At 44.1% G+C, this 17,680-nt stretch overlaps 1 protein-coding gene across 1 annotated transcript in view; it reads right to left on the reverse strand.

The window, feature by feature from the left end:
* Positions 1-17,680, reverse strand: part of LOC126232119 (uncharacterized) — a 54,632-nt gene that overhangs the window by 4,766 nt on the left and 32,186 nt on the right. Inside the window, exon 3 of the mRNA XM_049942429.1 lies at positions 4,628-4,850. Within this exon, the coding sequence (XP_049798386.1) occupies positions 4,628-4,850 (223 nt within the window). The remainder of the gene's footprint in view (positions 1-4,627; positions 4,851-17,680) is intronic.

Consider the following 17,680-nt stretch of genomic DNA (forward strand, 5'->3'; position numbering starts at 1 on the left):
TTCAACACTGTCACAGGCATCAGTGTATCATGATACACTGAGGAGAGGTAATGTAATGTAGAACACTGACACGAGGTCTGGTGATGAGAAACTTTATGCTTCAATTCCCCCTCCCATCACTGGGGAAATACCAGCCATGCAAATTTCTTCCATCACCTGGATTTGAACCAGCTTATCTTTGAATAGAGTGCCACCACACAGTGATGTTTATGTGTGCCATGGTGGAAGTTAGGGAGAGAGAAATAATTGGTGATATTTATTGTAATAATTCCTTGGGTTTTCAACATAATTGATTTTGAGGTAGTAGAGGTTACACCAAGAGGTGAAGTTATCGAGGCAGATGAAGATATGCTGTTGAGTAATATTTACAGTGACAAAAGAAGCGTGATGTGTCAGACAAGGAACTATACAGCGAACATTATTCATTGGGACACCTGGCCCTTGGCAGTTTCCTCCCACAGATCAGAATGGGCGACTAGTGCGGAATATTTCGCCGATGGAGGGGTCATCATAACACTTTTCAACATCAGGCCACATGTCCTGTGCATAGACATCAGTGGTTCCCTTTACCTTCTGCATTCTCATGCCTTTGAGCACTGCTGACTCTTCAGGGTTTTAGGAGCAGGGGAAAAAAGTGCCTTGAAGCTCTATCCGCCCATCCATCATTACTGACGATTTTTATTCTAAATTTAAGCAGTAGTGAGGTTTGAACCTGGGTCCCATGACGTTTTGATTAGTATACAAAGACACTACCCTTAAATCATAGGTGAGCCGTGGCATATAAACTTGCAAACAGTATGACATCACACAACTTGACTAGAGCTAGTAGGAAATAAGAGTTTTTTTTTTTTTTTTTTTTTAAGATAGTTGAAAGTAATGGAGTCATGAGCTTCCTCTCATCAACATTTTATGGAACATGTCGTTTATAGTCTTGTGTTGTAAATGCTACATTTAATTCGTTTTGTGGCGTTATGGACAGGTATTTTAAACTGGGACCAAGAGATGGGGTGGTCGTATTTGTGTGACATTGTATGTACCGAGTTGTCGAGCAGTCATTAGGTACAGTGAGTATATCTCGAAGACATGAGGCACTGAGTCTGGCTTTTTGAGGTTGTTTGGCAACGTGTGGTTGTTATGGACGAGAGGAGAATGAATCTTTTTCAATACATTGTTGAGTTTATGGAAAATGTGGCAGTGTTTTTGTTCATGTGTGTCACCAATTCCAGGGTTTTTGGTCTGTAGAATGAGGTGCTGGTCTCAGGATGTCTCAGAAGCACCCATTGGCAATACCATCTGATTGTATGTTGTAGCAATTATCTGTGCTTTGTAGAGTGTAGAGTGACTGGGACTGTGTTATGTGAATGTAACAATTTTCGTTAAGGTATAGTTGTAGCATTGAGATAACATGTAAGTGATGCAGATCTCGTTGGAGTTGATGGAACTGACATGTGGATGGAATGCTATGCTGCTGCTTTGTCTTGGTGTTTTATGTGGCGAATCAAGGTTAGGTATAGGTTTTAAGCTGATGTTTTGATGTGGCTGAAGAAAAAGTAGGATTGGTTTTTGGAATAGGTGACTTGGATGTTAAAATGGAAGGTGACTGTGGCTGTTATCGTCATCTGTTGGACGATATGTGGACGTTCAAAGAGAGTGAATGTTGTGGAAAACAGTGGTTCTAAACTGGATGTCTTTCATGTTAGGGATGCGACACAAAAAACTGTTGAGATGATGACGGTGAGCTCGACTGACGGTGTAGAAATCTGTGGATCTGAACTCAATATCTTTGATGGTGAGGGTGCAGTGCATGTAGTTGTTGGGATGCGGAATGTAAGTTTAGTGTCGTGAATAATGCGTTTACGTTATGTTTATTAGATCATTCGAGTTGAGGCTGTGTAGATGATGCAGTTGTGCAAGGATTGTACATTTGGGCACAGTTAATATGGGAGGTTTAACGAACTTCCAGTATGCTGCAGTAGTTTGGGTCAGCAACTTCTGGTAATCAACGAACGAAGAAGCGTTCCAAGTTTTTGTTCATTCGGTGAGTTATCTCTATGCACTGTAAATGATCATTGCACGTTTTTGACATCTTCGGAAATGCCATTTTCGACTATGTTATGGTGATTTGAAAATGGGTCTCGGTCCGAAACAAGTCATCGAACGAATAAAAAATAAAAATTTGCAACTTGGACTGGTTTTCTGTCCTAGTGATGGGTGGTCTTGTTTGTAATTGGGATAGGTCAGGTGGTTCTGCGATACTGGGACAGATAGTCGTCACTCAGGAAGTATTTGTGAGATCTGTAGGCTTGGATTTGCGATTTAGTTGATGTTACACAATGGCAGCGACAACAGATCAGGGCTCAGTTCTTGATACGTTGGTCTGTTGTGGGCAAGCATCTAGTTCTGCTGGGCAGTGATGCGTAAAGAAGCCGGCAGAGAAGCGCCACGGTTTTAATAGTGGCGAGGGCAACTCTTTCAGACAGGGGCGTTGTAGCAGCCTGCTGGATGGTGCAAACCATTTCGAACATTGCCACGTGCTCAGAAGAGATTCGCACCAGTTTTTTCTTTCCCTCCCCCTCCCCCCCCCCCCCCATCTCGACCGAACTGCCACGACCTCTCCGATCTCTCTGGATTATCACGACCACTTTCCCCTGAAGATAAAATGGCTCTGAGCACGATGGGGCTTAACATCTGAGGTCATCAGTCCCCTAGACCTAACTAACCTAAGGACATTACACACATCCATGCCCCAGGCAGGATTCGAACCTGCGACCGTAGCGGTCACGCGGTTCCAGACTGAAGCGCCTAGAACCGTACGGCCACACCGGCCGGCCCCTGAAGATATCTTCAATGTCGGGCTTAAAGTTAGCTTCCAGACAAACAGCTAGTGGTCCACAACTTTGAAAGGTCTTGCCCCTGCTCATTCTTTAATATCTTGTCGCCACTCGTGAGGAATTGAAACATCAACTACAGCTCACACGTTTGTTCTCGGTGTCCATAACAGTTTCAGTCATACTTATAGACATGCTGCCGAGTGCAGCTGAGTCTAGAAACAGATTGGGTAAAAGTCTGCTTGTTTAGTAACTTGCTAACAATGCGTATTTCCTTTTATGTGCCAGTATTATTCTTATGAGTGTCTGCAGTAAATTATCGGCGACAGTCGAAATTTTGGAAAGGCCTTTTTTCTCAGTATTACAGTTCCTGGTTCTAATATACGGATATTCTTGTGATAACTTACTTCCTTATCTGTTGTAACCCTTTTCGACCACCTTAGTTTCTTAATTTGTCTGCTTACTACCAATGAAAACCCTGCAAGTTCGATTGCCTGAAGCGGTCAAGAGTGACAACGGCAGGCATAAATAATTTTTCCGCTGAGAGAGCACAAGCCCACTGTCCTCCCTTCCTCTCATCTAAATGGAGTTACTCCCTGCCGAACAAGAAGCTATCAGGCAGTTACAAAGAGAGAAATGAACGATTACAACTCGTTTCATGTCTGGTGCACGATAGATAGATGATCGAGTAAGAGATAAAGTCCAGCAACGCGAATAAAATAATAAATTAAAAAAAATATAGTGATTCGGACAAATAGAGTTCTTTAGCAGACAGGTGCGATAGCTGTGTTTCCTCAGTCCTACTACAGTTCATAGTATTAACATTTCTAAGGATAATATTAACTGTGTATTTCGTACAATTAACTGTTCAGTTACAAATCGAAATATTATTCGTCAAAGAAAATTAGTAAATACGAACAGCATCGTGCTAGGATCACACATGAGAAATTTAGATCACTACACCAGTTACAGTATTGACAGAAAATTAGCTTGTCTGTAGCCGTTATGTTGCAGAGACCATTCGCCATTTTTAAAACAAGCCTTAGACTAGGCCTGAAAAAAAACTACGTATACAGAATTTTAGAGCGTTTATAGAAGATAAAAAGGAACACTTTTTTATATGAGGCACGTGTCGCACACGTATGAGGGTCTTATCTGCACTGGCGTTCAGAGACGTTGTTCAAAGTGCTGAGATGGGCACTGTTTTAGAGGTGCTGCGGGCCTCCTACGGGAGGGAGACGAGTTGTTCAGTGTACCAGACACTGGCGGACACCCCAGGTGAGGGGGTTGCCTGTTAGGCTGAGGCTGCAAACATTATTTGTGAGACACCCACTTGTTTCGAGTGTGTTGCACAATCGTTAGCACCCAGCTGGCACTTGAGTAACGTCTCCAAAACATCACACAGCCTCTGTACATCGCTGGCGTCGAAACCTTCACGGGCCACGAGCAGGTGGGGGTACACCTTTGACCTTTGTGTCACATAAACTTTGTTATTTTTAATCTTTTCTAAACACTTCAAAATTTTGTGTACGTAGTCTTTTTTTAGTCCTTCCATAACGAAGAAGTCAATAATACATCGAAATGAAGTAGTTAGCTTGTCATAGATCCAGACGGAGAGTTGCCGAGGAATCTAAACACTGACTTTGGAAAGAGCACCAGAGATTATCTTGCGTGGCATGCAAAATCACGCAAGAGCTAAAACTACATATTCAGAAGGATATTTGAATCTCATTCCTCGAACAAATGAACAGTTGTCAGCGCATAACCGTGAAGTGGCCGGGTCCCAGTATTAAACTTACCTACAATCTTGAAAACATCTTCGTACAATGTATCGATGTACTCAGCTGTAGTGTACAAGTAGACACGATAGAAGGCGTACAGTTCGTCAGCGAGACTGAACATTTGCGACGCCTCTGGCTGCCGCTCCTTGCACAGCGCACTGAAGTCGTCGTCAAAGGAGATGCTCCACGGATGATAGCGCAGCAGGCGTTCACTCAACAGCGGCCGCCTGTAGCACACAAGCTGCCAGGTTAAAAGTTAAAAACCTAGCATGTATAGTTTATGCAAGAACGTAAAAGTATCCATAAATGTGTGTGAAATTTTATGGAACTTAACAGCTAAGGTCATCAGTCCCTAAGCTTACACACTACTTAACCTACATTATCCTAAGGACACACACACACACACCCATGCCCGAGGGAGGGCTCGAACCTCCGCCGGGACCATCCGCGCACCACATGACTGAAGCGCCCAAGACCGCTCGGCTAATCCCGCGCGGCTAAAAGTATCCAGAACGGATTTTCACTCAGCAGTGGATGACAAACTTCCTGGCAGACGAGTACTGTGTGCCAGACTGGGACACAAACCTGGAACTTTTTCATTCTTTAAAGGATGCATAGTAACACAGCAAACAATCGCAAATCCATTGGTCTTTTTAGCATTTTAGCGGATCGAGATTTCATCTTTAGATTTCGGAGCACTTGAGTGAGACACCGATTATAACTATTTCTTGCAGGTCATCCACTCCGTTCTGTGCTGCTATATCGTTTTAAGTGGTTCCAGACACATCAAACAGCAGAACTGCAGCGCTTGCCGCAGAATACCTCTTTTCTTTATAGAAGAATTTCGTGTTCATTGGAAGAGAGTGAACATGTGATATTTATGTTAAGGATATGAATGACTTGTTCAAATTTGTTACCGAGCGAGGTGGCGCAGTGGTTAGCACACTGGACTCGCATTCGGGAGGACGACGGTTCAATCCCGTCTCCAGCCATCCTGATTTAAGTTTTCCGTGATTTCCCTAAATCGTTTCAGGCACATGCCGGGATGGTTCTTTTGAAAGGGCACGGCCTATTTCGTTCCCCATCCTTCCCTAACCCGAGCTTGCGCTCCGTCTCTAATGACCTCGTTGTCGACGGGACGTTAAACATCACTAACCTCACCTAACCTTCAAATTTGTTATAGATGATTTTAGACGCTGACATGTAGACATGTCTGTCATGAGCTGAGGCAAAATCTTCCACATTACCACTTGAAAATGGCTCAAAAGGCCGAAACTGCAATTGTAAAACAATTTTTATAGTCAATGGCGAATATGACGTCCTTATAAAAATAGACATAGAGCTGGGCAGGCAGGAACCGAGAGCCGCCGTCGCAGCCTTACTTCCGCCAGTAGCTCAGCCGCTGCCTTCCAGCCGTCACAGAAGCTCCCCTGCACGGCCGGCGGGACCAGCGCTCCCGGAAGGATGGGCACTGCAGTGACCAGAGGCCTCGGGAGTTGCTTCCTGGGCGAATCCTCACTCTGCAGTGGAGAGCGCAGTCACTTGAAACGCCGCGGATCCGACCTGCCAGGGAGTTTCCTATCTGCATTAGGTGATGTGACATCTGCGATAACTTTCCGTAAAGACTGTATGACATAGGAAGATGAGTTCAATGGACAAATGTGAATGTACCGTCAAGCAGGTCCACTTATTCAGTCCCTTTCAGCTGATCCAACGGCTAAGGACAGCGCGATACGATGACTTAAACTATTTCAAATCCGTCTTTGCAGATACCAAACATGTGTTTTTATTTCACAATACGTGTTTTGTTTTACTCATTATCAGTTGTGGCATTTTTATAATGTTTCTGCTTACATCCGGCAGTGTGCATCCCACCATCTCACACTGCTATGCTTGACGTGCGGAAGTACATGTCTGCTGACGTAATATTGCATAAAAATGTTTGTTTACTTGGCTCTGAAGCATTCGCTCCGTCTCGCTTCGTGATTGGTTGGCGCGGGTCTCTAGTTTGGCAGTGAAAATTATCATATAGAAATTGTTGGCCGTAAAACTTTGTCCTAAGGTCAGTGTTCCGTACATCGATTCGATGCATATGTGTCAGGTACGTGTTGTGATGAGAATGGAGCCCTCAGAATCGGGTATGAGACAATTTTTTCCTGATTAATCTACGACTGCATTCCCTATAACCCAACAACGATGGAAAGTTTCCATACTGCCAGATACAATGCAGAACAATCAGTACTCCCTGTACTTGTAGTATGGTCCTTGGTTATCACTGTTACTTGACAACGGCGTTGCCAATTAAAGCATGAAGCTGCATCATAATGAGTTCCGTGTGATGTCTGGGTCCCCAGTTTGACCGGAAAGCTGTCCCTCCCATAAGACAAGTGGTGCCATGGTGCTAAGGCTCGCAAATCATTTCCACGCTACGTACACCAGCACGCGGTTCTGCTTGGAGGTACAGTACCACACCTACTCCACTGACAAGCTGGGACTCAGAATCCGTGCCGTGATGAAAATCATCATTTCTACGCCCCAGATGGAGGATGTACGTGCACACTGACAATGATCTGAATAAACATTATACGGAGATTTGGTTGGGGAAGAATTTCGGGAAACGACTGTTTTTAACGTAATGGAGCCGTTCATTCCATAAGGCAGCGAAAGAACGGATTTAAATGCAGCAAGGAAGTGAACAAACAATATCCACTGAAACAAGCTCTAAAGAAAATCTCGAAACTTCTGGACAGTTGCGAATGTAGCACACTGCTATAATGATACAAAACTGACTGCCATATTCAGTTTAGGAGCAAGTGCGTTACAGCACAAAGTGGCAAATCAACAGAGGACGCAATAAATACTCGCCACATGGAGCTGGAGTGTCGACAAGCGGGGCAGGCCGCTGCCACGGAAGACAATCGTCGACAATTAGGGTACAGAGGCAGGGTCAGTGTGCTATAGGCGGGTTTGGCCTGTAGTGCTGGAGCCATTACTGAAGGTACCATGCGAGTCCAGTAATGAAGTGGATTGGCGGAATTTAGAAATGACCGACTGTAAATGGCGATACGTGAACTACAGAAGAGACACGAAATGGTGCGCTGCCTGGACTAGGAGGGCGGTACCTAAGCTGCACCACTGCCGTTGGAGCTCTGTGACCCCCTCCCCTCTTGCATCTCCGGTTTTCGACTTTGTACTGACATCCAACAGAAGATAAACACGCTGGGTCGTATGAATAAACTCGCCGCTTCTACAGAAGAACAAATATCGGCCTGGCGGGAAGCATATAGTTTTCCGGCCGTTCTCTCTGGAGTACGTGTGACGTGTGTTTTTATGCTCTAAGAAGTAACATCCGTGATGTGCGTATTATGACCTCTGCTTAATCCAATGCAGACGTCGACACAGCATCGACTTATGAAGCGTGATGTGCCGAATACGTTACTCATGGAGTTAGAGATTAACAACCTGTCGTCTCAAAATCATTTTAGATCTGACGACCGACGCGAATTCCTACTATAAACCAATACAAGGATTTTGAAACAGGTTTGCTGCGTAGCTTGTGGAGTCGTTCGGGTTACAATTCTCCCTTTCCAAAGAGAGGTTTCAAACGTTCCTCAGTGCTCCGTCACTGGGCCAACTCTAACGACTTTTGTTCCACGTGCGTTGTGAAGGTCTGCAATCACTTGCATACCAAGCGGTGCCGATACTTCACTGCCGTCAGCGCAGCCCTGGAAACATAATATGCGGATGTAGACACCTGCTTTAGAAAATTTCCACATATTCTATACCCATCGCGGCAGGCCTCGTTGCGCGAGACACAACCGTGACGTCATAACATGGACACTCTCGCCCTGTTTATTACGGCCGACTCTGCAGCGCCACACGTGCAGCCCCTGCCATCGACAGAGCTCGGCCTTACAGTCTTCATACTGAAGATGAAGTGATTAGTATTGAAAAATATATATATTTAGTATTTAAATGATGTACTTCTTTTTCTGTTAAGCTTTAATATACTCTCAAAAACATATATATGGAGTACATCTAATCGATCGTTAGGAAAACGGGGGTTACAAGTGCCAAACGCACAAATTTCCTTCTCTTTATTATATACATCGACAGTCGAATGCACATCCTTTGTTGCCAAAGACTTTTCGTTGTGGTTTGCTTCCTCCTCTGCGATGTAGTGCTGTGATTTCTTACGCATCCCAGCCACGCGTCATATCAGCATGAAAGTTGCCTTGGTGACAATACAGAAGAAATTTATCAGTAATAGGTGCTTGTACGAACTTTGGTGGTCGCTCTCCGACGTGTCCGAAAAGTCCATATTAGGAAACTGTACTACAAATTGGCACGCATTGTCTAGTAGCTAATCTTTGAAAAACTTGTCCCAATTGCGGCAAACAGACTTACTAAGCTAAAACTACTGTGTACTAATAAAATGTTTAATTTATCTTTAATACACTGTCTTTACATAGGAAAGCGTCCCATCTACTCAGAATATTTCTGTGAATGACGTATCCTACTTTTGTTTCGTTCTGAATGATACTTAGAAGCAAATATGAGACTTGCAGTTACTGTTTTGGAGTTTATCCACATACGATTCCCGAGGCAATATGTAGCAGCTTTCAGTCTAATCAAGGTGGGTAACAAATGAAGATGCGCTGTCTTCTGGTCTTAAGAATAGCACCCCTTTGTTCCGACAGATTATCCTTAACCGTTCCTCCACGTGGATCACGACGTGACACACGGTTTGTTAGTCTTGTGCCGCAGTTATTCATTGAGACCAGAAAGGGAAAAAAAAGGATTAAATCATTATATATGAGGTCCGCTCATTCATTTCTGTGCACGTTATTCACTTATCGGCTTACGCAATGCATCATTTCGGAAGTAAGGAGCGTCTCTAGTTAGTTTCGGTAGCAAACTTTTGCCCACAGCTGAAACCCCGTTTCCAAACCACAGCTGCCATGAAATGAGGTCGCCTTTACTAGTGAGGCGATGAAGCGATTTCCGAGGTGTGGGTAAATCTTCTGTTTCTCTACTTTCATTGCTTAGGGGAATTCACTGAAAGAGCATAATGTTGGCCCACTTAAACCACAGGAAACACGGTAAGAAATATTACGGTCTTCCGAGTAAACTACAGTTAAGAAAAGCCTTCAATTGATCATCGTAATCGCAATTCTTTCTCGTTCTTCCGTCTGTAGCTCTTTAGCATGAGATAAACGGACAATTAAAATGACGTGGTGTTTATAAATTGCCGCGAAACCTGCTGTGGGCTGAAAATTCCGTTACAACAGGGAACGGAGTTGCTCGCGACGGCATTCTTGCGTCAGACGCTGTCCGTGTTCTTGCCGAGTTAAACTTGAGTAGCGATTCAGGATTATATTATAAAGGTCCATCGCCCTTTTTTTTTGGGGGGGGGGGGGGAACCACTGTCATCGTGCTGCCAGGGAAGATGTCGATGTCTGCGACGCTGTTTCCCCACGTCGGGGCGTCAATGATTCGACGAATTACTCTGGAGTGCAGCCGCTGTCCAGGTTGAAACTACAGTTGCGAAACCTGATCTGTGCTCCCTCTCTCATGACAGGATACGGGAAGCCTTTGTCTGAAATAAAGAAGTCTTGATCCCTCGGTTTTGCGTTCATAACAAAGCCATTGTATGATATAAAGAAGTCTGGATCCCTCGGTTTTGCGTCGATAACAGTACTGTCAATACTTTTGCTTAAAACACAAGTGCGAAATATTATACATAGTTAAGCCGAATATATTCTTCCGTCAGTTCGCCATCTCCTGCGGCCGACAGAGCTTTGCCACTGCCTCAGCGACTGACTGTCGCTGCTGGCGCTCCGAAAGGTCGGCGGTTCGACTCTCCGGCGAGTGATGGCTGTTTTATGACGTGAGTGAAAACGGGAAATTTTTTTTAAATCCACCCTCAGCAGTACGTCGCGTCGCCCGCCATTTGCGAGATGCGTATCCATTCCAACTCGTGAATCACACGCCTGGTCGCTGGCCAGCTGCACCATTTTAAAGCATCCGGACAGTGCTGTCTCGCAGTCCGCACATTCATGGGCGGCCTTCTGTTGCAGCTGCCTCCAGCTGATGGTATCCTAAACTTCTGAGGAGGAGGAGGAGGAGGTTGTGTGAGAAAGCCTTGCAGGAAACACGTATAGAAGTCGTCAAAAAACACCGCCAAAACATTTTTATCCGGGTCAGTTAATGCACGAGATTCTGTTTTATTATGCTCTCCTGGATCACACGCGTTGCGTTGTAAGAGATGTTACGTATTTACCCTCCAAGGTTATGGAGACTTGTAACGGCTAGAAAGATTCGTCTCGAGTCCCGGCCAAGTCTTAATCATATACGCATTATCAGCGTGTATGTTGTCAACAGACATCGATTGTGAAGATGTATTAAAAGTAGTCGACAATGTCACCTGCTTTGTGCCGATGCGGAATTTAAACGCAGTGTGTCCATCGGTTGCTTCTCTGTTTCGACAGATTCCATTCGTAACTGGCAACAGATAAAAAAATATCTATCCAGGACCTTCACACACTGCACCTGTGAGGACAAAGAGACACGTTCAAGTCAAACAGTAATTCACTGACAAGACGATAGAAAATTGAAACAAAAAATGTGTCTCATCCATATTCTTTTGTCGTGTTTGCTGGGCAGAGCCGGTCGCGAGATCGAACGCCACAAAAGCTTTATTGACGGCGCGTGAAGGCGATATATGCCGGTCGTCGGCCTGTGTTAAACTTTGCACACAAACCATGTTTCGTAGCTTCGGCCAGTCTCGAAATTATGCCGTAGTGTCCCTCATATGCTTGCGATATATTAAAACATTCTCACAAATTTCTTGACTATCACGTAAAACAAAAGTTATTATTTCGATTTCCTCTTATCAAACGTGCTATCAGTCGTGTTTCGACAGTCGACACGGCAAAGTTGTCCCACAAGTCAGTGCGATTTGTATGTCTACGTACTCTTTCTAAATCATTGTCCACTATGGGACAAGCACGTCTACGGGACATCAGAGATTCGAATACTAGATGATAATTGTATCATAACAGTTTTGTCAGTAATTTACATATTTAGGGAGGTGCACGCGATCTTCAAATCGTTTCTGTGACAGTAAAATAGCAGGTCTGTTAACGCAAACCACACAGGGCCGTCTTTGCGAATCGATCTGCCAATAGCAGTTCAGTCTTACAGGGAAAAACTGCGATGTCGATGCTGGAAATGTCCTTACAACCACAGCCGACCTCTCGCTTAGTGGCAAAGGCTCCGGCACACGACAGTGACTTGTGACAAAAACATCCCCTTACTCCGTGTACGGCGGTGTGAATGTGTCTTTACTCGACCAGAAGTTTTCCTGCCTTCCCTGAACGCTCAATCTCTTCAGATGCAAAACGCTTCCACCAGCGCCCGCCCCGCATTTCTTTCGACAACGATCGTAATCCTGGCCGGTTAATAAAGCAGCCACGAACGCTCTAATGGGCCTGGATAAGGCTTCCGAACATCCTTTCACGTGTGATCTGCTCCTCATACTCCTCCATCTTATATTTTCACCGGCTTCCGTAAGGAATTCGTACTCTACATTACATGTTGACTTCTTCCTTTCACAATACGAAAACACCACTAAGTTTGTTTCATCCTCGACAGTTGCTCAGCAGAGACCCTGGGTGTAAAACGTATGAAGCTTGCAACGTACCGCAGACGTTCGTTCCGGCTAGTGGAATCGATTAAGCTTTAACATGTAAACATGACTACAGAAAATTGGTTTCCGAAATTTTGGTCATCTTAATGTTGTGTCCCGCGTAGTCGCCGTCTCTTTCGCGCCCTTCATTTTTACTGATCAATACAAATATGGGAACTCGCAGCAAGTACCAGATTCTCTTACACCACCTTGATGGAGGGCTAGAAGCAATATTCACCACATTTCAGTATTGTCAAAACAGTTAATAAGTAGAATACTGTTTGCCTCTGGTCAGGAGAAGAAATAAGGGCTACTTGGTACGCGCTTCAGCCCGGAATCGCGTTGCTGCTACGGTCGCTGGTTCGAATCCTGCCTCGAGCATGGATCTGTGTGATGTCCTGAGGTTAGTTAGGTTGAAGTAGTTCTAAGTCTAGGGGACTGATGACCTCAGATGTTAAGTCCCATATGCTTAGAGCCATGTGAACCATTTTGAGCTACTTGGTTCCCTGGAGTATCGTCCTTGTGTCGTAGATATATTTCGAATTAACACTGTATTCATCAGTCTCTGAAACCTCACTTCCACATCAATTTGCAGTAGGCTTTTGGATCATATACTGTACTCGAACATTATGAATCAACTTGAAGAAAATGACTTATTGATACATAACCATCACGGATTCAGAAAATATCGTTCTTGTGCAACACAGTACGCTCATTATTCCCATGAAGTAATGATTGCTGTCGACAAGGAATCTCAGATCGATTCCATATTCCTAGATTTCCTGAAGGCTTTTGATACCGTTTCTCACAAGCGACTATTAATCAAATTGCGTGCGTATGCACTATCGTCTCAGTTATGTGACTGGATTCGTGATTTACTCTCAGAGAGGTCACAGTTCGTAGTGATAGACGGTAAATCATGAACAGAAGTGATATCTGACGTTCCGCAAGGTAGGTCATAGGCCCTGTGCCGTTCCTGATTTACATAAATGATGTAGGTGATAATCTGAGCAGGCCCCTTAGAGTGTTTGCAGATGACGCTGTAATTTACCGTCTAGTAAAATAATCAGATGATCAATTCCAATTACAAAATGACCTAGAGAGAATTTATGTATGGTGCGAAAAGTGGCAATTGGCACTAGACAAAGAAAAGTGAGAGGTCATCCACATGGGTGCTAAAAGAAATCCTATAAATTCTGTGTATACGATAAATCGCACAAATCTAAGGGCTGTCAAGTCGACTAAATACCTAGGAATTACAATTACGAGTAACTTAAATTGGAAAGATCACATAAATAATATTGTGGGGAAGGCGAAACAAAGACTGCGCTATGTTGGCAGAAGGTGCGACAAACCCACTGAAGAGACAGCCTACATTACCGTTGTCCGTCCTCTGCTGGAATATTGCTGCACGGTGTGGGATCCTTACCAGGTAGGATTGACGGAGGACATCCAAAAAGAGCAAAGGAGGGCAGCTCGTTTCGTGTTATCGCGCAATAGGGGTGAGAGTGTCACTGATATGATACGCGAGTTGGATTGGCAGCCACTGAAACGAAGGCGGTTTTCTTTGTGGCGAGATCTATTTGCGAAATTTCAGTCACCAACTTTCTCTTCCGAATGCGTAAATATTTTGTTGACACACACCTACGTAGGGAGAAATGTTCATCATAATAAAATAAGAGAAATCAGAGATCGAACGGAAAGATTTAGGTGTTCCTTTATCCCAAGCGCCATTCGAGAGTGGAATGGTAGAGAAGTAGTATGAAAATGGTTCGATGAACCCTCTGCCAGGCACTTAAGTGTGAATTGCAGAATAATCATGTCGATGCAGATGTAGATAGACGCTATAAATTTATTTCGTCTTCATTCACGATGATAAATGAAATGTGATCGACCCATTTAAATGTGTTGTTTAGTTTTGAACGCTTCGGCTACTGACGAACGGTGCACGCTTTCAGTAATGCCGATTCTGTGGGGTCTCGTACGCTGCCTCATAACAGCGTGGCAGACACTCTTTACTGGAGGACTCACTCTCTGTAATCAAGAAACGTATGTCACGTCTACTTTCCTAGCGCTTCGATAAACATGTCACATTTCCTTTTAAGTAGTTACTGTCTACTGAATTGTAAAGTTACAAATCTCTACCAACGAATTACGCCATTTTGCCGTTGTTGGCACTTTCTACCAAAGATAAAGTGTACTGGACTCCTGGGAAATCGAACAACATTTGTAACGCACTGTTTGGCATATACAGGGCGGGGAAAAACAATTTGGACAAAAGTGTGGGTCACAAAGACAGTATCAAATGAAGGAATCTGAGTACAGAAAATGCAGGTCGCTGTTAAATATTTAAGGCGCTATGCCAGCATGAAAACGGTGATCAGTTAGAACATTTTCTGTACATTCACATGTTAATTAAGTGGTGGCTCATTTTTCACTCATTTTGACCTTTTAAGATATATCCAAACAAGAGCGTACCCAGGATCTGAACTAGGGGGGGGGGGGGGGGGGGCTGCAGGTCATACCAGTCTCACGAAACAAGGAATCGAGACAACATACAGCACTTCTTATTAAATAAAATAGTAAACCAGTGAAAAGCTGCGAATATCTTCTAGGGGGCAGCTGCCCCCCCCCCCCCCCTGCCCCTCGCTGGGTACGCCCGTGTTTCCAAACAAGAAGCATGGACATCTGATTGTCCTCATTTGCGAAGAAGCACTATCTGGTTCGTCAGCCAAATACGATACAGGTGTTAGTGAGGGTTTAAATCTATCTTGTTCTTATCATGACGCTTGGTTAGTCCAAACATTCTGTTCACCTATACATTTTCTGTAAATTACCTATCATTTCGAACAATGACCTCCGTATGTCAGATTTCAGTTGCGTTTCTGTAGCGCTGAAAATACGCATTTACGACTCTTAGTTGCCATACACACATTCCTCTGTTTCGTGCTGTCCTTCCGCCCTGCATTTTTGGTCAAATTATTTCTCCACACCCTGTACAACGGTGCTGGATGGCAAACCTCCCTCGAACAGGACTGTTTAAATTATTTACTTCATTTGTTCGTTACACATACGTCACTGAATGACACCCAGCCAGGTTGTCCACCTATATTCCGCCACGTCTCCGGAAAGCCAGCACACCATCCACAAAATCAGGAAACCAGCACCAGATTCGCATAGTGACACTGTAGTGTGACTGTAAGCACATTCAGACATTCATCGCAAATGCAGATCATAGAAATGTAGAAGCCGAGTTTATCTTTCCGTTTGTTCTCCGTCTCCTGCAAAACACAAGAGCTCTGTCGCTGCATCAGCGGTCGATTGTTGCTGTAGGCGCCAAGGAATGATGGCAGTTGCATTCAGACTTTCTCCGGAGTAATTGGGCTTCTTTTAAAGGAATGGAAACAGAAAGAAGTAACGAACGGGGCAAAAAGGAATCAAACAGTACGTTTCTGGTAGTTTAATGCGAAGACATTTTTGAACAAAAACTTTCGTGATGCGATTCAGTTAACAAAAATGGGTCTGAGCGTTATGGGACTTAACATCTGAGCTCATCAGTCCGCCAGAACTTAGAAGTACTTAAACCTAACTAACCTAAGGACACCAGACACATCCATGCCCGAGGCAGGATTCAAACCTGCGACCGTAGCGGTCGCGCGGTTCCAGACTGAAGCGGCTAGAAGCGCTAGGCCACACCGGCCGGCTGATTGAGTTAACAGCAATTACACAATCCCAGGTTTTAATTTGCGCCCTCCACAGACAAACCCACTAAAGTTATCGTCCTTGCCAACTTTCATATTACACACTACTGAATTACACTATTTCTTAGGAACTACACGTAACTGAGCATGGCGAAGCTGAGTATTACTACTACTACTCGTATTTTTCTCAACGAATGAGCGAAATGCTCACACGAGATGGCAGTCTTGCGTCTGTCATGCTATCATCCGGGGCACATTTCCTCCAGCCTGAACATTTCCTTTTCCGACACAGGCATGATCCGACAATTACCTCTACATGTAATTCATATTTAACTTTATGAACTGAATATTTAGTAGAAGGGCGAACAGAATTACGTACTGCATAGTGTGAATGAATGCTGGAATTTTGGCGGCAACAGCGAGAAATAGGCACAAAATACAAAGACTTGGCTACAGAAGTCCGCCATCATAGGGCTGTAGTGACAGCTGAGTCGTCCGTGAAATCTTAACGGCGGCCACAGCGGCTGAGGCGCGTCTACAGACGTAGCAGCAGCCCACACTGACGTGTGACGTCACATGGCACCCCTGTCTCCGTAGTCAAAGCGGGACGTGTTTCGCTGTATCTAATCATTTAATCGTCTTTATCGACCACTTTTATATTTACTCACCTTTCAACTCCAGTATATTTTCTCGGCATCAATTCACTCAATTTAAACGCGCTGTTTCATACTTTTTTACGAGCAGTATGATCATAAACAATTTTACATTCAATTTTTGTCGGATACTTATTCGCTAGCTGCCGCCTTTCCTCTTTCTACACACAGTAAGTGTCAAGTAAATTACGTGTACCTTTCAAACTTGGCCCGCTTTTACCGGGTACATCTATAGCAGTATTAGGTGCGAAACATATCTTTACAATGTATATGCAAAATGCGATCTTCCACGTATGAGACAGATGTCAATCCGTATATCTGACTAAGAGAAACGTTGGAGTCCCTTCCTACCCAAGCTAGCGGATTAATGTCCGAAACTCCAAGCAGAGCATCATTTCGCGTCTCCTGCCAGTTGTAAGATGCATTCCAGTACCGTGTCCCAATCACTGATCAGCTACGCCGATTTTAGTCTGTCCACACGGTGCCATATCTCCACCCACAAATTTCTGGATAGTCCTCCTACGTAACAGAACTTGCCCGGCCTTTGCCTCCCGCTGCTGTTTCCGTTCCAAGATCCGCCAGACAGTCGGCCACTCGCAACACACTGATTCGCGACCGCTTTCTCTGAATTCTGCCGCCGGTTGTTAGTTTATCTCATTCTCCATTCAGGTAACGTTTCTCCCAGCGTCGCATCTGACGGCTGCTGACTCCTGTCACTCCATGCCACGAGTGTGCCTCTTTACTGAAGAACTGAATAAAAAATAATGCATCGTATTATTTTAAGTACTTGAAAAGTATACTTCATAGGGACTAGACTTGCACCTATCAGTGAAATCAAATGCTTCCTCTCAAAAAAAAAAAAAGTTATATATATATATATATATATATATATATATATATATATATATATATATATATATATATATTTTTTTTTTTTAATTATGAATTTGGCCAGCTATGGACCGCATACAACTTAAGACTTATGGTGTTTCTTTTTCTTCCGTTCTTCCCAGTACTTCTTCATTTT

Source organism: Schistocerca nitens, unplaced genomic scaffold (genome assembly GCF_023898315.1).
Source record: "Schistocerca nitens isolate TAMUIC-IGC-003100 unplaced genomic scaffold, iqSchNite1.1 HiC_scaffold_428, whole genome shotgun sequence".
In the NCBI taxonomy this organism is placed as follows: domain Eukaryota; kingdom Metazoa; phylum Arthropoda; class Insecta; order Orthoptera; family Acrididae; genus Schistocerca; species Schistocerca nitens.